The 25,064-nt window shown below is 39.0% G+C and overlaps 4 protein-coding genes across 11 annotated transcripts; 1 reads left to right on the forward strand and 3 right to left on the reverse strand.

Annotated features, from left to right (window-relative positions):
- Nucleotides 1–83: 83 nt before the first annotated feature.
- On the reverse strand, nucleotides 84–7,834 carry LOC137594578 (sodium/potassium/calcium exchanger 1-like). 3 transcript variants are annotated; one of them, XM_068314166.1, is made up of 10 exons: nucleotides 7,719–7,834; nucleotides 6,250–7,461; nucleotides 5,207–5,266; nucleotides 4,880–4,988; nucleotides 3,757–3,837; nucleotides 2,644–2,729; nucleotides 2,204–2,458; nucleotides 2,037–2,126; nucleotides 1,693–1,859; nucleotides 84–1,576 (listed from the first exon to the last, which is right to left on the reverse strand). In XM_068314166.1, the coding sequence occupies exons 2-10, from the start codon at nucleotides 7,291–7,293 to the stop codon at nucleotides 1,327–1,329; spliced, it is 2,142 nt and encodes a 713-aa protein (XP_068170267.1). In that variant the 5' UTR covers nucleotides 7,294–7,461; nucleotides 7,719–7,834; the 3' UTR covers nucleotides 84–1,326. The 3 variants fall into 3 exon arrangements, with proteins under 3 accessions (XP_068170267.1, XP_068170265.1, XP_068170266.1); XM_068314164.1 differs by having other exon boundaries at nucleotides 2,578–2,729; XM_068314165.1 differs by lacking the exon at nucleotides 5,207–5,266 and having other exon boundaries at nucleotides 2,578–2,729.
- Nucleotides 7,835–9,444: 1,610 nt separating this feature from the next.
- On the reverse strand, nucleotides 9,445–12,470 carry LOC137593411 (sodium/potassium/calcium exchanger 1-like). Its single transcript, XM_068312087.1, has 5 exons — nucleotides 11,445–12,470; nucleotides 10,834–11,079; nucleotides 10,666–10,755; nucleotides 10,251–10,417; nucleotides 9,445–9,792 (listed from the first exon to the last, which is right to left on the reverse strand). Exons 1-5 carry the CDS (start codon nucleotides 12,468–12,470, stop codon nucleotides 9,543–9,545), a joined length of 1,779 nt encoding a protein of 592 aa, XP_068168188.1. The 3' UTR covers nucleotides 9,445–9,542.
- Nucleotides 12,471–12,873: 403 nt separating this feature from the next.
- Nucleotides 12,874–18,386, forward strand: ints14 (integrator complex subunit 14). Its single transcript, XM_068312823.1, has 12 exons — nucleotides 12,874–12,931; nucleotides 13,315–13,601; nucleotides 13,684–13,791; nucleotides 14,556–14,711; nucleotides 15,094–15,212; nucleotides 15,309–15,451; nucleotides 15,534–15,626; nucleotides 15,842–15,986; nucleotides 16,098–16,231; nucleotides 16,456–16,574; nucleotides 17,164–17,229; nucleotides 17,303–18,386. The coding sequence occupies exons 2-12, from the start codon at nucleotides 13,380–13,382 to the stop codon at nucleotides 17,534–17,536; spliced, it is 1,539 nt and encodes a 512-aa protein (XP_068168924.1). The 5' UTR covers nucleotides 12,874–12,931; nucleotides 13,315–13,379; the 3' UTR covers nucleotides 17,537–18,386.
- hacd3 (3-hydroxyacyl-CoA dehydratase 3) lies at nucleotides 18,167–25,044 on the reverse strand. Of its 6 annotated transcripts, XM_068312825.1 has the most exons (12): nucleotides 24,976–25,044; nucleotides 24,785–24,867; nucleotides 21,476–21,518; nucleotides 21,305–21,378; nucleotides 21,056–21,220; nucleotides 20,857–20,899; nucleotides 20,223–20,339; nucleotides 19,984–20,111; nucleotides 19,328–19,440; nucleotides 18,619–18,725; nucleotides 18,405–18,536; nucleotides 18,167–18,300 (listed from the first exon to the last, which is right to left on the reverse strand). In XM_068312825.1, exons 2-12 carry the CDS (start codon nucleotides 24,860–24,862, stop codon nucleotides 18,224–18,226), a joined length of 1,077 nt encoding a protein of 358 aa, XP_068168926.1. In that variant the 5' UTR covers nucleotides 24,863–24,867; nucleotides 24,976–25,044; the 3' UTR covers nucleotides 18,167–18,223. The 6 variants fall into 6 exon arrangements, with proteins under 6 accessions (XP_068168926.1, XP_068168928.1, XP_068168927.1 ...); XM_068312827.1 differs by having other exon boundaries at nucleotides 21,317–21,378; nucleotides 24,785–24,990; XM_068312826.1 differs by having other exon boundaries at nucleotides 20,223–20,333; nucleotides 24,785–24,990.
- Between the last annotated feature and the right edge of the window lie 20 nt (nucleotides 25,045–25,064).

Here is a 25,064-nt window from a genome sequence, read left to right on the forward strand (position 1 = left end):
TTTTACAGTGTTCCAAAAGAACCCAAAGGGCAATATGTGATCTATTTATTGTTTCTTTTTAAGCAATACCTTTTTTAACATGCAGATTGAATAATGGATGTGTTATCTGGGACCACAAGGATAGATTTCCTTAAAAATGTACAATCAAGATACAAGCAAAAAAAATCAAATATAATCCTTTTTCTTTTTAATCAACACATCTTTTTATAAAGAAATTATTACTAACGCTAATGAATCTATAAAAATGTATTTGACTCTGATTTTTTATGTACTTTCTTTTGGTATTCACTGTACGTTGTCCATTTTAAACATTTGGATGATGGGATACTGTTCAAACAGAACATAAAAATGACCTTCTAGATCTTCTTGAACTCATGGTAATGTATCTTTGCACTGAACATATGATATGTCAAAAAGTTTATGTGAGATCAGCAGCTTAAAATCACTCGAAACACCAAAAATGAGTGTGATGGTTCACCATATTAATGTCGTTTTGCACTTCTAACTGACTAAACCCTGCGTAGATGTGATGCAGCTCGCAGCTGAACACTGGACTTCACCACAAGAACTTGTGACGTTACAACGCTGAACCAAACGAGGCTGCGTGCACAGACCACACACCAGTCTTACACCGTTTTAATCACCTTGGACGTTGTGACAAAAAGAAGACTGATGACCAAAACATTTGATGTCTAAATGTTGTTTACAGAATTTGTCAATACAATGTTTATGAAGTATTATTTATCATTTGTAACACATATAGTAATTTGTCTGATTTCATTAATAAATAAACACATTTATTCTACATTTATTGCTGCTAGGCTTGACTTTTTAGTAAAAACTAATGTGCAAAAAACAGTGTTCAAGTCAGGTCAGGTTCTCCATGACTAATGCTAAGAAACTGTTACAAGCAAGTTCTTACATTTGATCCAGATTCACATTTAAAAACCTCATAAATTCTCCAGTGTGAACATTTCCTCACTTTCAAATTACCTTCTGTATATATGCTCTTTTAAAAACAGTAAAAACATTATCGATAGACAAAGTTATGCTTTCACTCGTCGAGGGTAAAAACAATGTAAAAGCTGTCATTTTTGCTATAAAGTAGTACAGAACATGTTATAGGAAATGTGGCGTGTGAAATGTTGCTGATGTACTGGACATTTGTCACCGACAGCAACGCTGAGCATCTACAGTAGCTTTCTGCACAGGTTCTACAGATATTTTGACCCATGCTCACGAGAGCCGCATATGTATGGGTCAACAGTTCCGTTTCAGTTCAGAAGTAAAGGTAGGCCACAGTCAAGAAAGCCTCCATTCATACGTTCAGATGGAAACAGGGCAAATAATGATGCGATCCTCCAGCATCACGCTAAGCACCAGGAAGATAAAGTAGAGCAGAAACATGGTGAAGCCCAGTGCCTTGTTCATCTTCCACTTACAGGAGGCAATAGAGATTATGACAAAGAGGAGCATGATGAAGAGCAACACAATGGCACAGAAGAGCCCGTTGCTGCTGACAGCGACTGGAGCCATACCATGGATGGCTGAATACAAGAGCCACGGGACTGGAAGACTTTTGAAACCAGGGGACAGAACAGAAAACAGAGAAAATGAGAGAAAAAAGAATCCAGCTGAGCCTTCATCTGCATTTATTTTTCACTTTCCTTTCATCAGACTATCTGAGCTTACCCCACAGTGATGTCAAAGATGTTACTACCCACAGAGCTGGACACTGCCATGTCCCCCAGGCCTTTACGAGCCACAATCACACTGGTAATGAGGTCAGGGATGGATGTCCCTGCAGCCAAGATGGTCAGGCCCATTATCTCCTCTGAGATGCCGATGGTTTCACCCACCTACAAATACAAATTTGAGTTCAGGGTGGACAGCTGTGAAAGGAAAAATACATTAAAGACAAATTATTTTTAGCATGACCAAATGACGACACAACTTTAATCATCCTCTGATATCTACATGGATGTGTTCTTAATGTGTCTGTTTGACGACAACTGTCTGTGTCTCCGGTATCTGACCTGATGGGCCCACCAGACCATGAGGTAGGAGAAGATAGCAATCCACATAATAGAGCCCAGGAAGGTGACCGCAAAGAACTTTCTGGATTTCTGTGGGACAAGGTGGGAATAATGAAAGCAAAACATTTCATATAACTTTGATCTCAGAAGTGTGTCTGGGTCTTCACCTGTTTGCGGACATCTGGAACTGTCAGCCACAGAGGGAAGATTATGGGCAGTAGGAACAGGTAGGTGGCTTGTTTACGCTGTGTGTCAGGCCACTCTAAAGACAGAGGTTCATCCTCTATCTCCTCTTCTTCCTCCTCTTCCTCATCATCGTCATCATCTTCACTAGACTCATCACTGTCTTCATCGCTTTCATCATCCTCACTTCCGGAGTCTCCTGAACCTCCTGAGCCATCCTCTCCTGCAGGCACATCATTCTGAAGAGTTTTGGAAAGATATCACCATGTACGAAAGTAGACGGAAAAGAAATAAAAGCAAATATCAAAGAAGTCTAAAGAGACTATATGCTTAAGCCTGTGTCACTGTTGACTCTTACATAGACAGGAATCAAAGATTCACTTCTGGGCTTTTTGAAAACCACCAGGTTGTGGTCGGAGAGTACCTTCTTGTCCTCTGGTGGCTCTGTCTTTGTATCTGACGCTGGAGCAGCTTCTGGTACTTTGGTATGCTCAGTTTTTTCGGCACCATCTGCAAAAGGAATCCCCAAAATCTTATGTGTTTTCTTCATGCTTTTAACTCACTTTGCTGGTAGTTATTTAATAAGACCTGACCACATGGAGAAATGCTGTGAATATATTCTCAGAACTTGTATGACTGGATCAAATGAAATCAGTGTTTTCAGATGTATTTAAATTAGTTGTATGTTATTATTATTCGGATTTACCCCTACACCATATTTGTCAAACTCAAGGCCCGGGGGCCAAATGTGGCCTGCCACATCATTTTATGTGGCCCACGAGAAAAGGTCAGAGTGTCTAAAAATAAAGCCTATTTTGACCAGGAACTATATTTCCCACGATGCAGTAAGCAAGTCCATTTTAACTCTGACAAAAAGGTTTTAAACAAAGTTAATGACCTAAGTTGTTTTTTATGTTATTTTTCTTTATTCACTTGGATAGTTTAGTCCTTCATTGATGGAGTAATTTAGGTTTCATAGCCTGGCAAATTAAAATAATATGTACTCTTGCAACAAGCAAACATATTTTTTCGGTGCAATTGTAATGTCTGTAACTTGAATAAGTAACAAATTCAGAGTTATTACACATTTAGGATTAGTTGCATTTATTTTACATTACATTGAGTTACATTTATTTACATTTACAAGTTACATCTGGCCCTTTGAGGACAGCCATTATGCTGATGTGGGCCTTGGTGAAAATGAGTTTGACACCCCTGCCCTACAATATTCAATAAGCTCCTTGTGTTTTTACCCTGTACATATTTCATGCTTTACTGCCCAGCCACATAGAAATGTTGTCATTGGCTACTGTATAGTTATATTACACAATGAAGAGCGGGTACTTGTATCAGACATCGTCTTTCTGCTGTAACAGCTCCAGTTGGACTCACTCACTTCTGACCAGATGGTATTAATGTGAAAAAGCGCTGCAGCTCAGATGTTGAGCAAGTTTCAGAATGTGTTTTATGCAGACTCTGAAAGCTTAATGAAAGGCATCTGATCAAAAGACGACCATCACATCACCTTCCATTTTACCTTCACTTTTGTCCTGAGTTTTGTTCTCTGATGTCCGTCTAGCCACATTATTCAGAGTCTCAGCCTTATCCTTAAATTTTCCTGTGAACAATCAAAGAAAAAAAAGAATAGCTTAAACTACTGAGTTATGCCACATTTATTTCACAGATTAACAATTATATGGAGGTAAAAAACGTAGCCGCACCAATAGCAAGATTTTGAGTAATATACCAAAAACCCATTATGCTGTACATGAATGCCATTGTCTTTTGTCTCTTAGAACCGGTAATACGCCTTCAGACAACAAATTTTGTCTTTAAGAAGGAGTACGACTGTTTCTGCAGATCTAATGTCTCTCACACTAACACAATCATCTAAAGCAAACATAGTGAATTGACTTGTTGATATAGACAAAGATTCTTTACACATTAGCAACTTCAAGCATCAATTTTCATTCTTAAATTCCAAATTCACATTTTTTAAACAATATAATTTGTATGTTTTAGTTTGCCACCAAGTGAGGAAAACAGTTTTATAAAGTTGTTTTAACAATTATCTCAGTGTATCTACAGTATGTTCAAGTCAATGATTAAGGAATTAAGGAAATAAGTTTCTAACTGGGAACCACAATAAAAAACAGATTCCTCTGCTGGAGAAGTTGATTGATTCCTGTCTGCATACCTAGACAGAATAATTTACTTTTATTGCCTCATACAACAATGGTGTGTGAGAATCTTAACATTACTGACAGTGTGATCATTATTGCCCTGTAAAGATATGGCAACCAGACTGACCGGGTACAGTAGCAGACAATCGCTTTATTGATACTTGATTTAGGTTTTCAGTGCATGACTCCCATAAGAAGAAATAATCTTTCATGTTATAATAATTATTAGAACTTTTCTTTTGGTTTGTGTGTCTACACTTGTTACGATTTCCACTCTTGGGCTCCGGATGGATCCATCCATAGACTGAGGAACATAATTATCTGCTTAGCATCAAACTGGACTTACAGCTGCATTAATTTGCTAATCACTCTACTAATCCATGTAGTGCCTGTGAGAAGGCCATAGCAACCACATTCGATATAATAACAGACAATTTTCAGTCATTAGTGCAATCACCACGGCAATATGGTACTCACCCTCTCCCAGAGGGTCTAGTGTGTGGATCATAAGTTGGAAGATGGTGTTTCTCATGGTGCTGTTGTGTAAAGAAGCTGAACTTCCCCCTCGTTGGAGGGAAGGCTTCAGCTGTGGAGAGAGATGGCCGAGGTGAAGGAGGCTGCTCACAATCAGACAGTAACACATCTGTCAAAACGTCACATCACGGTGCATTAACATGTGCTAGGGATAGAGCAATGTCACTGAGGTGTAAGTTAATATGGAGATGGATGAACTTCAGATTATAGAGATGCTTTAGATGTGTTTCTATTTGAAGCTGATTGGTTGGTTGATTCTTTGCTTTTTACCTTTAACAGATTCTTGTCCTCTGTAGCAGGGGGGGCATCATCTTCATCTTTCCCATTTGTCTGCATGCATAAATGTTTTTTTTTTCAGTGATAATCATTCACTGGTAAATATAAACCCAAGATACTTCATTTTTTTTGGTTTGATGATCAATAAATGCTTTAAGCCTACTATAAGTTTACATGGTAGCATTGCTGTTTTGCATATTGCACACCCTGCAGCTCTTGTGTCACATTTGAGTACACTGATAAATTAACGAAAAAATTAGTTAAAATACAAGGGAACATTGTGTTGTGATAACGCATGATATGAAACACCATCAACTGATGAAATAACTGCAGCTGCATTTAAGACACCAGCAGTACATCCAGCTTTATAAATACCCTGAGTGCACATTTACTTTAGATTTGCTTTGTGTAAATTAAGCCTCAATTACACTTACCAGCCTTAAACACTGTATATGTTGATGCTACACTTTGCACATCGCTGTTGCTGCTCTAAGGATTAGCTTGCTGCAGCTGATCAGCTTTGGTCCTCTGAAGCCTCACCTACAGTCGCATCTTAGCATCATTTCACTCTTTTGACATGATTTGTAGATGTGAGAAAGGAGGAGTGACTTTGTTCTGATAGTAAATCATAATGAATACCAAATAAGAGAAGCAAACTTACACAATGAAAAAGATAGTTGTCAATTTGCATGTGTTTTATGGAGTGAATGTAGCGCTGTTATCGTAGTGTTAATAGGATTAAACAACAGAACTGAAATTAAAAAAACTAAAAAACTAAAATTATGACATGAAATAATGTGTTAAGCATCAAAATTGTGCCAAATTTTAAGACATCAAGAGGAAACATTTGCATTCAATTGCTCATTTTGCTCTTGAAAGCTTAATGACTGTGTTCTTAATCCAATTTGCTTAAACTTTAGAAGTACCCTCAAGGGTTGAGCCCACAACTGAGAAAATGTAAAAGAACTGGTTCCTTACTTTAATAATTTAAAACATAAGTAATTCTATTTTAGATAAATGTTCTTCCACAGACTTACCTTCTCTGGTTCCTCCAGGGCGATAACTTTGACAATGTTCTTGTGTTTGTACAGTTGGTTCTTGAAAGCCCGCTCTAGTTGCACATTGAACTTCATGAAGATCACATAGAGAGTATAACCTGTCACCAGCATCATGCTCTCCCACCACATTATCATATTATCCAAGAAGAAGATGATAAGTAATATGAGGTCAACAATGTAGAAGGAAACATCCCTGAAAAGTGGCCACCAGGTTAGATGAAGTATCTCCCGTGAAAACAAAGCGCACATTCCAATCACAAACAAGATGTTGAAGACTGCTGAGCCAACAATAGTGCCGATGCCGACATTGCTGTGAGCAATGAAGACTCCTATCAAAGAGGTGAAAAGCTCAGGAGCAGAACCTCCAGCAGCCATGAAGGTGGCTCCTGCCACATCATCAGAGATGGCCAGCTTGTTTGTGATTACTCCCAGTGCAGGAACAAAATACTCATCACACACTATTGCAAGTGATATGAACATGTAGATCATTCCAATAATGTGTAGGATCACCCAGCCTCGTCTGCGGTCTTCAATAGTAAAGAAATCTTCTGGGTATTCACCCTTAACATGTGGAGCTTCACCAGGAACTGCTGGAGTTATGGAGATTCCAGGAGGAGCAGGAGCTGGTGTGGGTGTCTCCAGTGGAGGGTCAGGAGCCACATAGATGCAGTGCACAAGTGTTCGGTTTGTAGTTGGTGAGAGTGGCGATTCAGTGGAGGTGGATGTTTTAAAATCTGTAGTTCTATCTGTATGATGTACAACATGCGTCTGTGGCGTTGTTTGATCTATGGGCTCTAATTCATTTGTTGCAGTGAAAGGTTCATCCAGCCCCTCAGTCTCTACTGTACCTTCCTCGACACCCTCAGTTGAACCTTCTCCAAAATCCTCTCCGATCTGAGGCATCGACAAGGGTTTGTAGAGTCTGGCACTGATGGTCAGCTGGTAGAGAGTACAGAGACACACTCCAGAGAGGAGAAATAGCACCCGGCTCAAATGAAGGCGCTTTCTTCTTGTACAATACATTTTCTTGTAAAGCAGTGGTGCTACTAGCTATGGAGAATTAAGCTGCATCAATGGACTTCGGCAGTGAATGACTCCAGCTGTCTTTCCAATATACCATGAGGAGGCAAAATCCAAAAATTCAGTGGTGTCATTCATGGCACATCTTCAACTTTCTCAAACCCCAGATTGCTGTAAATAACAGCATGGATTACAGATAAAATAAACACAGTGGTTTCCACATGAGTAGAGCATAACAGAACTATTCAGGGCATGAACTTTATTGCTAAGCATCTGTAATTGCATCATGGATAACCTAAAATGAAGTTATTATTACTACTTTTTTTTACATGTAGGCAGTGTATGAAAGTAGGAAGAAAATGAGTGGCAGTAGAACAACAGCAGAACATCCATAAAAAACAAAAACTGTTTAACAGATGGAGATTTACCTTGTGATGCAATTTTGCAAAGTTAGGATGAATAAAAATCTCTAAAAGTAGATTTCCATAGCTGGGTACTGAAGCACAACCTATAGTCCAAACTATTGCCAATAGCCAGAGGATAATGAAGGACAGAGGACAAGTCGTCACAATGGATCAGCATAATACCTAATACCTGAAGTCTTCTAAGAGGATTATCAGTGCATTGTCTCAGTCTCACTTTATCATGAGCCTACCATATTGATATTAATTTAATGAAAATTAAAAAAAAAAAATAGTGCTTTAGTCTAAGGCCATCATGTTCCACAACTATAGCCTGAAAATAAATTTATGAAACCCGATAACTGGAAATAATATTCAATTCCTTCAAGCCAAAATGTACAGTGTACCTTAGAATATAGTACTGTAGTTAAAATTATGGCATCCCTTTGATGACTTTTCAGACCTACTCCAAAAAAAGAAAATGAATAATGTATCAAATAGGGACTCTTTATTCTAAAATTCACTTTCATTTCCAATAACCCCACCATGTCTTCTGCCAGGAATGTTACATTTATTTCTCTTTCATTTCACTGACACTGTCGGTCTATTTCCTGTCTCCCAATCCTTCTTTCCATATTTCCCTTTCATTTTTTCCAGGTTCCCTGACTAAACCCCAGACTTATGTCTTCTCCAGTGGATCGCAAATTAATTATATACTCGCGGATATACATAGATACCTATTCATGACTAATTACAATATTCCATTTCTGCAATTTTGTCAATGTGTAACTTCCACACTAAATTATTATTTTGCTATTGTAGATGCTTTTTGGCATTTAGATCAAGAAAGTGTCATTTCTGTCAGTGATAAGATAAGATGCACTTTATTGATCCCAAACTGGTAAATTTAAATTTTGCAGCAGCATTCAGACACACAGAACAAACAGAAACAGGGAAAATATTTGTTGAAGAAAATTTAACACATAGGGAGAAAGGGAATAATATTATATTAATAAATATTAACATTAATGACAATAATAATACCCTAGTATCAAGTAATGAAATAGTGTGACCCTCAGTGGCCATACACAGGACTTAATGAAAGCTATGTCTAAACATCACACTGGTGGAACTCTATCTGATATTTTAGAGCTGTTGTACAGAGCGATGGCTTGTGGCAGGAATGACTTCCTGTATCTGTCCTTTCAACAGCGGAGCTGTAGCAGTCTGTTGGAAAAGGAGTGATTTTTTTTCTCAAGATTATGTTGTTGAACTAATGCCAAAAATCAAAGAAAAGTTTTTTTAAAAATCTTAGAGTGAACATCAGTACAGTCAAAATAACAGGAAAAAACAGAAGTTTTAATTTCATTGAGACATAATTGTCTTTAAAAGCACTTATGTAAAAATACTTAAATATAACTGCATTTACCTTTTTACAGATTCTTGCAGCTTCTAAATCATTTGCCTGTTGCTTTTAGAAATAAAAAAATTTTGAAAGAAAAAATTTCTTTAAAGAAACCAAGATTCTGTATGATCCACTAATGTTGTTGCTGCAAGTCTATAATTTCTGGTTATCCAAATCTCATATTTGCAGACCTCATATATTTTCCAAAATCTGTACATGTTATAGATCTCGAATTAAATTCTAAAAAATATTTTTCATAAAAAGGGAAAAATGTTCATATCCCTGTAGTGATCATTCTCAGTCTAGACTATATCAGACAAAAGTTCTTCATCCTCTGATGTGATCGAAATATGGAAAGACAAGCTGTAAGCTTCAAGAGTGCAGAACAAGTTGAAGACTACACTGTACTTGTATTGTTGCAGTACACCAGACACTTGTTTGCATTTTCAGACGGAAACAGGGCAGACAATGATGTGATTCTTTAGCATCACGCTAAGCACCAGGAAGATAAAGTAGAGCAGGAACATGGTGAAGCCCAGTGCCTTGTTCATCTTCCACTTACAGGAGGCAACAGAGATGATGACAAAGAGGAGCATGATGAAGAGCAGCACAATGGCACAGAAGATCCCGTTGCTGCTGACAGCGACTGGAGCCATACCGTGGATGGCTGAGTACAAGAGCCACGGGACTGGAAGACTTTTGAAACCAGGGGACAGAACAGGAAACAGAAAATGAGAGACAAATAGATCCAGCTGAGCCTTCATCTGCATTTATTTTTCACTTTCTTTTCATCAGGCTATCTGAGGTCAGCCCACAGTCTGACGGGATCAATCATTGGTCCCTTGATCAATTGGAGATTAGTTGTTTGCTTTCTTCTAAACCCGCCACCAGAGGACGCTGTGTGATCGAAATTAAACGCGCTTCAATTTTTAGTTTATGAAATGTTAGATATCAAATCTGACATATTTTTAGTTTTCTTTTTTCAGAATAAACACTGAATAATAGTGTTTATTCTGACTGCCCTGCAGTCCTGTCATAGCCAGATTTTATTAAAAGCATAAACAGTTCAGAGCGTGTAAGGTTGTACAAAACCTGGCTGGAATACCAGTTTATGTAGAAGCCTTGTTTCTTTTCATCATGCTGTCTGAGCTTACCACACAGTGATGTTGAAGATGTTACTGCCCACAGAGCTGGACACTACCATGTCCCCCAGGCCTTTACGAGCTACAGTCACACTGGTAATGAGGTCAGGGATGGATGTCCCTGCAGCCAGGATGGTCAGGCCCATTATCTCCTCTGAGATGCCGATGGTTTCACCCACCTACAAATGTAAACCAGTGTTCAGAGTGAAGATAAGCAACAGAATTTATCTTGTGGTTCACAACTTTATTTTCAATACAAAATCAGCTTCATGAAATACTTTGAATTAATTAAAAATGAAAAACAGAAAAAGCTCTAAATTTAATACCATTTGTCTGTAAATACTGTAGACTGTATTCTGTGCGTGAATACATAAAAATATCAGAGCCAGATTTTAAAATCTATCTGAGTCTTAGTACAGTATCTGACCTGATGGGCCCACCACACCATGAGGTAGGAGAAGACAGCAATCCATACAATAGAGCCCAGGAAGGTGACCGCAAAGAATTTTCTGGATTTCTGTAGTAGAAGCATAAAAACAGTATTGAGGCATTTGGGATATTATACTCTTTCTCAGATGTGTGTCCGGGTCTTCACCTGTTTGCGGACGTCTGGAACTGTCAGCCACAGAGGGAAGATTATGGGCAGCAGGAACAGGTAGGTGGCTTGTTTATGTCTTGAGTCTGGCCACACTAAAGATACAGGCTTACCATTCATTTCATTTTCTTCTATTGCTCCCTTGCTCATCTCAACTTTGTAATTTTTACAGGAGTCTTGATCAATGCCATCTTCACTACTTTCAGCATATTCCAAGGCACCTGGCTGATTCTCTGCTGAGGTCTCCTGGGGAACAGGTATTTGGAGTGTTGATTATGGCAGACAGTTGGACCAGTAATGGCACAATGGGACTGAAGTTGTAACTTCACATTAAATAGATAGATTTATGTGACAAAGCTGAGTTTTTTGCTCACCACCCATATGTGGTTGGAGACTGACATCATTAAAATCTCCAAATATTTATGCTACATTTTATACCAGTGCTATGTGGCAAAACTTAGCCAATAAGCTTGTATGCAGTAAATAAGTGCTTATACAATGGCTGTAAAGAAGAATAAAAACTAGATCAGTTATTTTATTAGTTATGAAATTTAAAAGAAAATAATACCCAATCCCTTTGATTTCATTGTATTTGTTACAGGTGGACGTACCTTCTCTGGTTCCTCCAGGGCGATAACTTTGACAATGTTCTTGTGTTTGTACAGTTGGGTCTTGAAAGCCCGCTCTAGTTGCACATTGAACTTCATGAAGATCACATAGAGAGTATAACCAATCACCAGCATCATGCTCTCCCACCACATTATCATATTATCCAAGAAGAAGAGGATAAATAATAAAAGGTCAACTATGTAGAAGGAAAAATCTCTGAAAAGTGGCCACCAGGTTAGATAAAGAGTCTGCCGTGAAAACAAAGCACACGTTCCGATCACAAACAAGATGTTGTAAACTGCTGGGCCAACAATAGAGCCGATGCCCACTGTGATGGGGCTGACGCAGGTTCCTATCAAGACAGCAAAGAGTTTAGGGATGGATCTTCCGGCAGCCATGAAGGTGGCTCCTGCCACATCATCAGAGATGGCCAGCTTGTTTGTGATTACTCCCAGTGCAGGAACAAAATACTCATCACACACTATTGCAAGTGATATGAACATGTAGATCATTCCAATAATGTGTAGGATCACCCAGCCTCGTCTGCGGTCTTCAATAGTAAAGAAATCTTCTGGGTATTCACCCTTAACATGTGGAGCTTCACCAGGAACTGCTGGAGTTATGGAGATTCCAGGAGGAGCAGGAGCTGGTGTGGGTGTCTCCAGTGGAGGGTCAGGAGCCACAGAGATGCAGTGCACATCAGTGCAATATGTAGCTGTCGGTGGACGAAGTTCAGTGGTTATGGATGCTTTTAAATCTGATGTTCTATTTATTTGATGTACCAAATGCGTCTGTGGCCTTGTTTGATTTGTGGGCTTAAATTTGTTTGCTCCACTGAGAAATCCCCCCAACCCCTGAGTCTCTACTGTCGGGTCCTTGACAGCCTCTAATGAGCCATTTCCAAAATCCTCTCCGATCTGAGGCATCCACAAAGGTTTGTGAGGCCTGGCACTGATGGTCAGCTGGAGGAGAGAGAGAAACACTCCAGAGAGGAGAACAGGACCTGGTCCAGAGGAAGGCGCTTTCATATTTCCGCTCAAGAAGGAACAAAAAAACAACAACAACAACAAAAAAGCATCATATGAAGTCAAGTTTTGGATTTACATCCATTTTGACAGCGACTATCGTTTCTCCACGTAGGAGTAAGTAATGTGCTCCAACTTTTTTTTGTAGAAATAGAAAAACACCGTCGGGTGTTGAACCCCTCTACCGGCCCACGGAGGTAGTACACCCAAAAGTAAACAGGTGAATTTAAGTAATTTCAGTATTATTTCGTCAAATATCAAAAATTCTGTTTTAAATAAATATATTTGCTTCTTAAACCATTTTTTGATCGTGCAGAAATGAGTGGTTGTGCTGGTGATTTCCGTGATATACTTTTCAAAGATCAATGGGGAACTATTGTCGTGAGGTGCATTAGTTTCACCCGGATGAACGTAGTGTAACACATTACAAGACAAACACTGTATGGCAAGTGAAATAATTAGTGGTAAGTATATATTTAATTGTTTTCCTGACCTGTTAATTGTTTATTAGCAAATGGTTCATTATCCCTTCACTTTTGTTGGATTATAATCACGACGTCTCTGTCGTCTGGCCATTGCATTATTTTGCAGAACGCAAGCTTCGTTTCACCGAACAGCTAACCTGCGTTAGCTCACAGTCCTCAGGTTTTCATTACTTTAACATCTTTGTGGTCCTCACTTGACCTAATCCCAACATGTTTTTGATAATCCGACTCTAACGTCAACGCATGTAGCAAATTAGAAATCTGCTCCAGAGACCGGAAGATAAGCAATTTAACGCAGAATTGCTTAGGTTTGGAGTTGTGTGTCGTTTACCTAACTCGTGTTCTGTCTTGATTTTCCTCAGCTGGACCATATTGGACGGTACCGTCAGTCTGCTGTAAATTGGGGGACCGACATAAGCAGTAAGCCATGCCTACTGTGGTGCTAATGGACGTGTCTCTGTCCATGACACGACCAGTGTTGTTGGATGGCAGTGAGGATTATCAGAGGAAGAACCTGGCTGTCCACGGACTGAACATGTTATTTGAACACATGGCTGTAAACTACCGCTTGGAGTTCACGACGCTAATGGCATTTTCTTCTCTTTGGGAGCTTTTGGTGCCTTTCACCAGAGATTATAATGCATTACAGGTATTTTGACGACTGACTCACGACCGATTTTGACTTCTGAGAACAACTCTTGGATATGATGATGAATTCATTCTGTGTGCAGGAGGCTTTGAGCAACCTGGAAGACTATGACAAGACCTGTGTTGAATCAGCTCTTCAAGGTGTTAGTAACGTGGTTCAGCAGGAGTGGGGTAGTGCCTGTCCTTGTCAGGTAACTTTACAGCATTATGCATTATTATCACACCTCTAAATTTATTTTTGATTAAATAATGCTGGTGTGTTGTCAAGTAGCATACTCACTAATTCAGCAATCTGGTGCCAAGACATTTCGTCAGTCATAATCAGTCTTGTCGAATAGTTGTAATGTTTGCTTATATGCTTGCTCAAACAAATCAACCTGTTGTATGTACTGTACTCGTTTCATTATAACGAAGCTGCTAATATTTACTAGACTCCGTTAAAAATTTTTTATTGTAGATCCCAAGATGAGCATTCAGTTGTGTGTAATCATATGTTAAAAGCTGCTCTCATGTTATTCTGGCACTCAAGGTCTAGCTGACAAATCTGCGTCTGTTAGTCAGAATGTTTATGCCAGCTGGCTGAAACCATCCTGAGATAGAAGGAACATGTCAAGGCCTTTGTTTTATCTGAGGGGATAAATGGAAGACAGCCTCTCAGAAAAATTCTAAAGGTTTAGCATAAATACTTTCCAGGGTTCTTCATCTGTAACCTATCCTATATGTAAGCTGTAACGCAATGGTAACGACCATCTGCAAAATAGTTGCTTCATTTCATTCTGTCTGTTCAGTGAGCCTTGTGATTTAGTAAAATTCAAGTCTTTTCTCTTGTGCTGTTTCTGGATTCAACAAACACGGTGTTGGGGATGACAAGGACCGTTGACTTCTTGTCCAGAACCCCGACAGTGCCAGTTTATTGTTAGATTATGCTTATGTGCCCGTTTTCTTTCTCCTACAGGTGGTGCTGGTCACTGATGGATCTCTCGGGATTGGAAAAGGCTCTTTACGCCACTCCCTGCAAACACTGAAGCAACGCAGCGATGACAAGAAGTTTCCACTGCCTTTCCCTTTCCCCTGCAAATTATTCATCATGTGTATAGCTAATGCAGAAGAGGTAATAAGTCCTCAATTTTCACTGGAATTGCAACAGATGTTTTTTTCATTACATGTTGACCTGAACACTTACAGGATGCTTTATTCTAGATAATACAGCTTGTCAGAAACAAGATTTAAAGTGATGGCCTCTCCTGGAGCTTTGTTGGTTGAATACATGTTTAATAACTGTTGCCATTAACCTGTTGTTATTCCATGGAATTTTTGGCCAGAGGGCTGACAATAGCTTAATATTCCAGGATGGCTTTAATTTGCTTAACCTTGGGAGAAAATGAGGACATATCATATATCTATTGATACATTTAAAATTGTAGCTGATGTCTTGTTAGCACTTTCATTTGATTTATCAGCTGCAGCAAACGCAGTGTTTTGTGTGACTGTAGCTACAGATGACTGATGCCATGGACAACTTGGAGGAACTACTTCGACTCAGTGGAGGTGATGGACAAATCTTCACTGTGGAGGGACCACTTTGTATGAAGAATGTACAGAGCATGTTTGGGTATGACCCATATTGTGGAAATAATACCCCCAAATCTTTCGATTTTAATACATTTACTAAGGGACCTGGTTGGTGTATGTCTTTGTTTGTCCTTAGGAGGCTGATTGATCACGCATACTCTCCCCTCCATGCTGTCCTTCACTGTGGGAACCTGTCCTCAGACGTTCAGGTATTCCCTCGCCCTGAACCTGTGGTGATTGATGAAGAGGTGGAGCCCATACCCAGAGCAGTCAGTTCAGGTACCGAGCCGACTTCAGACCCACAATAGACAACTCAATTAAACCAGTTGCTTTTTTTTTAATGCACTTTGTGTCGTTGCAGATTTGGAAATTGTTGGCTTCATTGAAATTGCTGATATTTCCAGTCCTCCTGTTATATCCAGACACTTAGTACTGCCAATTGCAGTAAACAAAGGTTAGTGATAAACATTGCTTGTTGCTTGTAAGAAAATTACTTTAACCTTTCTTAGAGGATCACCCGTACACCACCCATTGATTTGGGTAGAGCAAATTTTCACTATACATTACTATTTGTTGTGATATATATTTTAAAATCAGAAAAAAATTAACATGAATGAGATCCTGGTATGCCACCTGCCAAACTATGATTCTGTTTTGTCTTCATTTCAGAAATGGATGAGGTTGGCACAGGAGCGACCGATGAGCTTGAGGATGAACCGTCTGCCAGTCAAATGGCTGGCAAATGTCCAAATTTTTGTGTTCTTCTACATGGCAGTCTTAAAGTTGAGGGAATGGTGGCTCTTGTCCAGCTTGGGTGAGATGCTAGGAAATGGTTTCCAGTTAACATACCAGTTCATTACTGAGTATTACTTACAATAAATTGTATGCCAAAATAGTCTTAATTGAGTCTGATTTCTATTTCCAGACCAGAGTGGTACGGCATGTTGTATTCTCAAGCTGACAGCAAGAAGAAATCCAACCTGATGATGTCTGTGTTTGAGCCTGGCCCGGAGCCTCTGCCTTGGCTGGGCAAGATCTCACATTTGGGACCAATATCAGGTAACTTTTCACTCATTTAGTCTTTCCTTGGTCTACATTTGTTAAGACATAATTTTGAGAGATTGCAAAAACATTTACTGTTAGTTGTGAAACATTAGTGCATGACTTAATTCCTGCAGAGCAATAGCCTCCCTGCACGTGAAGAGTTTAATTGCAACATCGGAATGCTTTGTTCATGATGACTTCACCACTTGGATGTTTTCCTGATCTTTTTAACGCTTCAGAGGCTGCTGAAAATCCCTATGGGGAGGATGACAGTAAAAGTCCCTTCCCTGTGCAGCCTGCAGTAAAACGAAGCTATGCCCAGAACGTCACGGTGTGGATCAAGGCTAGTGGACTACAGGTACAGTACAGCTACTGTAGAAAACACTTTTGTTTGCTTACGTTTTCACATCAGGTTCCTCAAATGTTAATGCCAACTTAAAATAATAAACTTCAAGGGTTTTTTTTTATTGTGTTTACTTAATGGTTGAAGTCACATCTTAGCTGTAATGACTGACAGTGTTTGACTTGTAAATATCTTTCACATCAAAGGCCAACTCTTAAGTAGATGGCAGACATCTCAACCTAGACAGATGTGCTTTTACTTGTTTCTATGTTGGTTGGTGTATCAACAGAATTACACAAAAACAACTGAGTGAAAATTGTTGGAAGTATGGCTCGAAGGCCAGGATAGACTCCCAATTTGGAACAATTCCAGAATTTATAACCGTTTGTAAGGCACACAGTGAAATACTGAAATTCAAACATTCACCAGAGCCACCGATTTGTAAAAGATTACAGGGATTCAATGAAGAAAAACCAAGCCCACCATAGCATACGCATATTGTATATTCTCGATGCTCAGTATTTTACAACTAGCTTTATTTTCAGTTATTCAGATATGAGTCATTTCTGCTCTCCTCTAACCTAAGATGCTTGTCATTCTACAGACTGATGTGCAGAAGATACTGAGGAATGCAAGGAAACTGCCAGATAAAACACAAACCTTCTACAAGGTAAATTTAGCTGAAAATTACCCTGATCTGTGGTATTTTTCCCATTTTAAGTATCTGTTTTTGAATCTGTCAGGAGCTGAACCGTCTTAGAAAGGCTGCTTTGGCCTTTGGTTTTTGGGAGCTCCTGAGGGGAGTGTCTGAACTGCTGGAAAGGGAGTGCACCCTGCTTCCTGATTCAGCCCATCCAGATGCTGCTTTCCAGCTCTCCCATGCAGCAAAGCAACTCAAACAAGCCAGCAATGGAGACTCCCAGTATACTGCGTTTGAACACAACATTGTTCCCATGCATACTGATTTTTCAAGCTGAGCTACATTTCATTTTGTAAAAACTGATTAGAAAATAGAAGTTTCAGCCTGTGGGGACCAAGGTGGAGATGGCAGCTCTGCTAAAGAACTAAAATGTGCAGCTTTAGGAACTTGCACTCTTACGTTAAATAGGGCTTAACATGCATAACAAGGTGTTTGTAAAATGTGTGTCTGTATATATTTTTACATTTTCCTTTAATAGACCTCTTTCTCAAATCAATGTGATCTATTGTAAAATACTTCACATTTACGGGAAATCTAAGAAATTACAAAAAATTCAACGGGATGTTGTATTAAAGGAAATGATAAACATTCATCATATCTGGTTCTTATTGAACAGATGCCATATAAAATCCTCTCTATAGGGTCAGTATGAGTAAGGATCTCCCTGAGTATTGTGGGATGATTTAAAGATCTGGAATGATTTTTATAATATTTGTCAAAACTGACACTTCTCCCTTTTGAACATTACAGAACAATCATCTGAGATTAAAAGGAAAAATAATTGGTATAACATTAAATGGCTTGAATCTTATACAAATAAAGACCGATCTATGCCACCTTCATCGCCAGTAAATGTCAATGCAAAGCTGAAATGTATCCGTGGGATGCTTTTGTTAAATAATATTTGAGTGAATGCAACCATGAAAAAGCACCACATTTGAGTACTGTATATGAATTCTGAATTTCAGTTTGCTTTCCTCTTCTTGGTGCCAAAACGTCTTTTCCTCTGCATGTAAAGATGATTTAAGTTGAAAAAAAGCCCTAAAGGGTGACAATAATCAGCCAGTTGATATCAGAACGTATTTCCTGAATTAAGTAAAGTTAATTACAAACTGATGTGTGTGTAATGTAATCTATACACTTACCCAGACACATGAGAATTAGATAAACGTACAGGAAGTACGAAAAACTGACAGCGGGACCGAAGGCTTTTGGTAGAGGAATGCTGAAGAGTTTGGTCTTATCGAAGATGGAGATGGATTGTATCACAGCGACAGCTACGTGAGAGTGGGAGATGTTATCAGTTTGAATGCTCACGTGTAAAGAGTAACCACTGAACTTGATAGTCAACAAGCTCACCTTCAGCTATCACGCCAAGTGGGTATAATGGTATCCAGACTGTGTACCGTAGCCAAGTAAGAATTTTCCACTCTGTGTTGAAACAACCCAGCATGTAAAACGGATACCTGCAATTACAACATTTCAGTGTCAGGAGTAAAGGCAAAGTGTGTAGCTTTGCCTTTACTCAACCTACACAACTTTGCATCAGTAAGTCCGTAGCATTACCACCTAAATGACCTGCAGATACATGAAGTAACAGTATCACCGCTTGTTATAAATTTGCAACTAACAATCATATTTGGTATTAACCCTTTGTTTAAAATGGTACAATGTCCAAATTTGACTCATATTTCCCAGTTCTTTCCAATGGTGTTTGTCTGCAGCTTCGTTCTGCTTCAATCATTTCATATCGGCAAAATTGGTGGTGCTGACCGAATATGGATAAAGTCTCTGTTACCGTACACTATCGCTTGCTGTTTCTTTTTTTGTTTTTCAAGCACCACTTCTTTACTTGCGTGAAAATAAACTGAACACCAAGTTGTTCTTCCTTTAGAAATCATTAAAAAATTTATATTTTCTTCTGATTAACAAAAGTAATGGTTGTCTTTTGGTCACTGAATAACTAACAACTACAGGTAACCTGTACATAAAGTGGTTCTGAGCACAGTAACGTTTCAGATACAACAGTCTCCACAAGTAAACCTGAGCATTCATCTAAACCACTCACCTAAATATCTCAATGGCACTCCACAGATAGAAAACAAAGAACACAACTGGTTGGTTGTGAATTTCCTCCAAACTGCCAAAAATGATGAAGAGGATAAAATTCCTTCCAACCACCTAATAGGAAAAGAAAATCCACAAATACTTCAATCAGTACAGGAATGACACTTTTAATTGAAAATGTATATCTTTTTGTTTTCCTTCAGAGGAAACCATTGAGACTGGAACACCTGTTTGTCACATTGCAGGTGTGCGATCCGCCTACACCAGGGCAAGCTCTACTTTCAGTGGCCGTTGTTTTCCCCTGAACTTTGTTTAAACCAGGTTGAAATTACTCAGCCCATTTCCTGTGCACCATGCTCTACACAGTTATAACACACCCTAACCACTAGCGCACAACACTTCCGCTCATCCTGCTGTAAATGTATGAACTCTGTCACCATTCTTTCCTCTCTTCTCCCAACCAGCAATGCTGTGTGTGTGATCTGAGTCTCAAAGCTTTGATAATAAAACTGAAAGACAAGTTCTTGATCTTTGAACTTCTTTATTCAAGTCAACAGAAAACTGCCAACACACACTAAAATATATTGGCACCTAATATATTGAATCCAATCTTTCATTGTTAAGACTTCAGCAAATTCAAAATGAGTAATCACCTACTTGTATAAGAGTCGGAATCACAGCTGTCCGGACAACACCAAAGGCAGCATTGAGGACCTCTACTGCTGCCAGGATCTGGCAGAAGAACATCACGTCTGATATGGTGTGAAATGTGTTGTAGAGAGAATCTAAAAGGAGTATAGTGCAATATACAGTGAGTGTTACCAGGTTTTTGTAGAAACTAATCGATGAAGGGACAGACAATGAGGAACTTAAAGCAACATCTCTATTTTTCTCACCTTGGCCAAGTATGAAAAGTCGCACAGTCAAGTTGGCAAAAATCCAAGAAAAGCCAAGAAACTGAACCAGGTTATACACAAACAAAAATCCATTTTTCAGGGTGAAAAAACCTGAAACTTTGTAAAAAAAAATAAATTTCAAGGCATCTGATAAAAACCACTTGCTTGAACTACTTACACCTGACATTACTATGACCTGTGTCTTCACACAGATTGTTGGCAGGCAAGACACATTTTTAGACATGGAGGAGTCAAGAGGCCAGTGCACCAATGTGGCAACAAGCTGGAGCAAACTAAATGTACTGTATTTAACGCGGCACAAATTTCCATATGGGGATAAAAGTATAATTCTCATTCTTCTCAATACATTTTGCAAAGTTTGTAAAGATTTGGTTCATTCTGTAACACTCAAAACATTTTTTTAGAAAGCCAGTAGTTATTATTTTAAAGGTTAAATCAATTCAGTCAAATCAGTTGGAACTGTGCGATCTAACTAACATCTAGTTCTTTGTCAGTAGGCCAGACCTGTAACTTGCATTAAATCAGTGGAAATTAAATCAAACCTTGTGGTTAAAACAATATACTCTATACTTAAAACAAAAGTGATTTCATCTTGAAAGACTTTTGTTCTCACCTTCTTTATGCCTTGAAGCCCTCAGTTTGTTCCTTTTTATCTCCTTTCCAAAATAAAACATTAAAATACGTAAAAAACTGTTCTCACATTTATTTTTTGCAGTACAGTACAGAGTATTATTATATTTTTTAAACACACTTCTCAAATACACAGGATTGTACATGAATATTGTCCACATGCTTAAAAAGCTTAATCTCACATTTTCCTGGATCTCCTTCTCTGCATCCGACTCATCCAACCAGCGGTCAAAGTCAGGTGCCAGGTAGACGGGTTTGCGCTCATGTGCTGATGGTCTTTCCCACCACCCCCTCTCTTCTTTCCACACTGTAATATTAACCTGCCGCTGTGTAGACCTGAAGGTTACCTGAACACACAAGTCAGTGAGCCCAGTCAGTGGCACACGCTACAGAGAAACAGCACTGGACTGATTTTTCAAATGAATAGATACTTCTGGCTTAACGGGTAAAAGAAACTCCAAGTTGAATTCATATTCATTTTGACCCTTTGCACCATGGCCCTGGGCTGCAAAGACATATCATACATGATATAAAAATTGCATGATTTTTTTTTTTTTACAACAATAAAGTTTCCTAGTCAAAAGAACATGAATATATGTCACCTCTAAAGTGAAGCACTTTTCCATGTACATGGACGTTAATATTCTGGAAGAAAAAAAGTAGCATAAAATCAGTAAAGAGACATCAATGCAGTATTTAAACAACATATCAAGATCAAACCAAAAGATTTACAGAAGCTTAAAGCTGCAGTAATGATGCACACTCAAAGGATGTAAATAAGCACCAGTCACGTTGAGTCAATCTGATAACATCCTCTCTCATAGAATTGCTTGTACATCTATATGTAGGGCAAGTTATGTGCTTAGTCTAAGCATGAGACTGTCACGTTTTTCTGATTTTTGTGTATGTAGTCTTTCATCTTAAAGCACAGATTTATAAAAACAGCCACAATTACTTGATCCAATTAATCATACATGACTGCTGTCTTGTGACCACCACGATAAAAATGTGCTAAAATTAGGTGGAAAAAAATGCATCCAAGACAGCCACAGCTTGGACAATATGACCAGGATCATGCCCAGAGAAATACTGGTGGTGGGGAGTGCTCACCCATTCACAATAATAAACTTTAGTCAGTAACATGGAGCCAGAGAAACTGAATGTCCATGCACTGGCTCAACAAGTGTGATGAAAAGAATCGGGACTGACATACACTACACATTTCCAAAAGCATTGAATCACCTGCCTAATATGTCAATTTATCGTTTGCAGCTATAACAACTTCAACTCCTCTTGGAAGGCTTTCCACAAGGTTTAGTTAGTTAGTTAGTTAGTTAGTTAGTTAGTTAGTTAGTTAGTTAGTTAGTTAGTTAGTTAGTTCTTTATTTCAGGCAAGGCAAAGGGAAACAAAACAAAAAACAACAACAAAATAATTAAATAAGCAAATAATAAGCAAAGATCCTAACTCAACAATACAATTCTGCCTGAAAGGGAGTGGGAAGAAGAAAACTAATGTAATCCCACCCTAGTTCCTGATTCAGAGATCAAACCACTGAGCTTCACTGCTACTTCGAAGATTCAAGGATAACCACACAATAATTGCATCATGATGGCGTCACCATGGGCAACAATGAAATTATCACATTGCAATTGCAATTCCACACAACAATGTAAGGAAGGCACGATATACCAACAATGGTAATGTACAATATACCAACAATGGTAATGGACAAATGCCAACAACAGTAATTAACAAATACCAACGATGATCTGTTAACAAACAGAACAGCTGTTTGAGTTAACGACCCTCATCTCTGTATTTTGACCAGAGACGGTGTTTATATAACAGTTTGAATTGATTAGTACTTTGGCATTTCTTGTGTTGTGAGTCCAGATTGTTCCATAGTATCACTACGCACACAGACACGTCTGGTTTGAGCTCTCGGCAGTGAAAAATATCCAAAACCTCTCAAGTTATGAGCCCTGACTGGAGTTATAAAAAATCGTTAGAGGTTTGGTGGTAATAATTTCTTGAATGCTTTATATAAAACTATTGATGTATTATATTGTACAAGATCATGAAATTTTAGCAACTTTGACTGCGTAAACGGGTTTTGAGTATGTTCAAGAAAACCAACCTTGTGAATGATCCGCACTGCTCTTTTCTGTAGTATGTGTTAGGTGATCAGAGGATTAATTGTGTTCTGGTAAGTATTTCCCCAAACTTCAACACAATATGTAAAGTATGGGAGGACCAAGGTGCAGTATAAAGTACGGAGTGCATTTCCATCAAGGTATAGTTTTGGTTTATTTATAATTGAGAGGGCTTTGGAGATTTTTGTTTTTATGTGTCTGACATGGGGTTTCCATGACAATTTACTATCAATAATAACTCCTACAAAAATTTTTTATTTTCACTTACAAAAAATGTATTTTCACTTTAAGGGAATTTTTGACCATTTCTCCAGAAGAACATTTAAGAGGTCCGACACTGATGTTGGATGAAAAAGCCTGGCTCTCAGTCTTCATCCCAAACATGTTCTCTCAGGTTGAGGTCAGGACTCTGTGCAGGCTAGTCAAGTTCTTCATCACCAAACTTGGTCATCCATGTCTTTATGGACATTGATTTATATACTGGTGTGCAGTCAGCTCAGAACAAGAAGAGGCCATCTCCAAACTACTGGAGCTGGAAATTGTCCAAAATGTCTTGAAATGCTGAAGCAAGTTCATTTCACTGGAACTAAGGGACAGAGAAACAACCTCACACCATAATGCCCCCCTCCACCGAACTTTACACGTGACACAATGATAAGTACAGTTTTCTTGGCAATCACAAAGTCCAACATCACCTTCAGATCGCCAGATGGAGAAATGTGATTTGACACTCCAGAGAACACGTCTCCACTGTTGTAAAGTCCAGTAGTGGCATGCTTTGCCCCACTGCATCTGACTCCTTGCGTTGTGCTCAGTGACTTATAATGCTGGGATGCAGCGTCTCAGCCATGGAAACCATTCCATGATGCTCTCTACTCACAGTCCTTGGGCTGATCTGACGATGACATGAATTCAGAGGTAGGCAGCTATTGACTATGGAAAGCTGACTACCTCTGTACTTTATGCACCTCAGCATCGGCTGACCTGTGCGGTTTTACCACTTATGGCTGAGATGCTGTTGTTCCCAATCACCTTGATTTTTTATAGTACTGTTAATAATTGATTGTGGAATATTTAGTCACAAGGAAATTTAATGGCTAGACAGGTGGGATTCCATCACAGTTCCCCAATGGAAATCAGTGTGCTCCTGAGAGCAACCCATTCTTTCACAAATGTTTGAAGAAGTAGTCTGCATGCCTCGGTGCTTGGTTTTATACACCTGTGACCATGGACATGATTGGAACTCCTGGATTCAACAAATTGGACAGTTGAAAAAAAATATTTTGGCAATATAGTGCATCGGCCTCCTCAGATGCTGGTTCTGTCCTGTTACTGACACAGCAGCAGAGACCACTGGCATCTAGAATAGGCCTGTGTATGCAAAACAGGAAATCAAGGAATTCTCCAAGGAGTCGTGGACTTTGAATCTGATGACTTCACACTGAAACTTTTCCATCCTACCACTTTGTTAAAGGTTACAATAAAAGCTCGATGAGTTTATCCTTAATATATCTTCTTGATACGCCTTCAGAAGTTTGAAGAGGTCAATCACGATGACACATATCCCCTAGTAGTCCTTACATGACCTCAAAGCAGCCCTGCTATTAAACATGCAAAATCCAAATGGAGCAGAAACACAGCTGTGCGGTAACAACACGAACCTGAACTCTTCATATGTACTTCAGATGCGGCCTGGACGCATGACAGTATGCTAGCAAAAGGTGAGCTCTGTTGGTTAACGTGTCCTGTTAGCTCACCTGAGCGTCTGTCAGCTCCACTCGCAGGTATATTTCTTCATGGCGCTGAGCCCAGTAAACAAGAGGCGTGAGAGTCATTGATCCTAATAAACAAATAATAAACAAATCTCTGCATTAAAACCTTGTTCAAGTTAACAACAGACTGGACAAACAATGTTAAATAGGCTACACACTAGCCTACAGTAAATTACCCAGAATAGTCTATAGACGTGCGTATGACGTCATCGTACGTGAGCCGGAACCGTTGGGTGTGATTGCCTGTCATTGGCTGACGACGAAT

This window comes from Antennarius striatus, chromosome 4, assembly GCF_040054535.1.
Source record: "Antennarius striatus isolate MH-2024 chromosome 4, ASM4005453v1, whole genome shotgun sequence".
NCBI lineage: Eukaryota > Metazoa > Chordata > Actinopteri > Lophiiformes > Antennariidae > Antennarius > Antennarius striatus.

Coding starts and splice junctions, on each gene's coding strand:
- LOC137594578 (XM_068314164.1), bottom strand. CDS start 7,293: ATGTATTGTACAAGAAGAAAGCGCCTTCATTTGAGCCGGGTGCTATTT. Junction 5,267..6,249: donor CCCTGGAGGAACCAGAGAAG/GTAAGTCTGTGG, acceptor TTATGCATGCAG/ACAAATGGGAAAGATGAAGA. Junction 4,989..5,206: donor AGGACAAGAATCTGTTAAAG/GTAAAAAGCAAA, acceptor CTCTCTCCACAG/CTGAAGCCTTCCCTCCAACG.
- LOC137593411 (XM_068312087.1), bottom strand. CDS start 12,470: ATGAAAGCGCCTTCCTCTGGACCAGGTCCTGTTCTCCTCTCTGGAGTG. Junction 10,756..10,833: donor TTCCAGACGTCCGCAAACAG/GTGAAGACCCGG, acceptor CTTCTACTACAG/AAATCCAGAAAATTCTTTGC. Junction 10,418..10,665: donor TGGTGTGGTGGGCCCATCAG/GTCAGATACTGT, acceptor TTACATTTGTAG/GTGGGTGAAACCATCGGCAT.
- ints14 (XM_068312823.1), top strand. CDS start 13,380: ATGCCTACTGTGGTGCTAATGGACGTGTCTCTGTCCATGACACGACCA. Junction 14,712..15,093: donor GTATAGCTAATGCAGAAGAG/GTAATAAGTCCT, acceptor GTGTGACTGTAG/CTACAGATGACTGATGCCAT. Junction 15,213..15,308: donor AATGTACAGAGCATGTTTGG/GTATGACCCATA, acceptor GTTTGTCCTTAG/GAGGCTGATTGATCACGCAT.
- hacd3 (XM_068312825.1), bottom strand. CDS start 24,862: ATGACTCTCACGCCTCTTGTTTACTGGGCTCAGCGCCATGAAGAAATA. Junction 20,900..21,055: donor AGAAGGAGATCCAGGAAAAT/GTGAGATTAAGC, acceptor TATTTTGGAAAG/GAGATAAAAAGGAACAAACT. Junction 18,537..18,618: donor ACTTGGCGTGATAGCTGAAG/GTGAGCTTGTTG, acceptor ACTCTCACGTAG/CTGTCGCTGTGATACAATCC.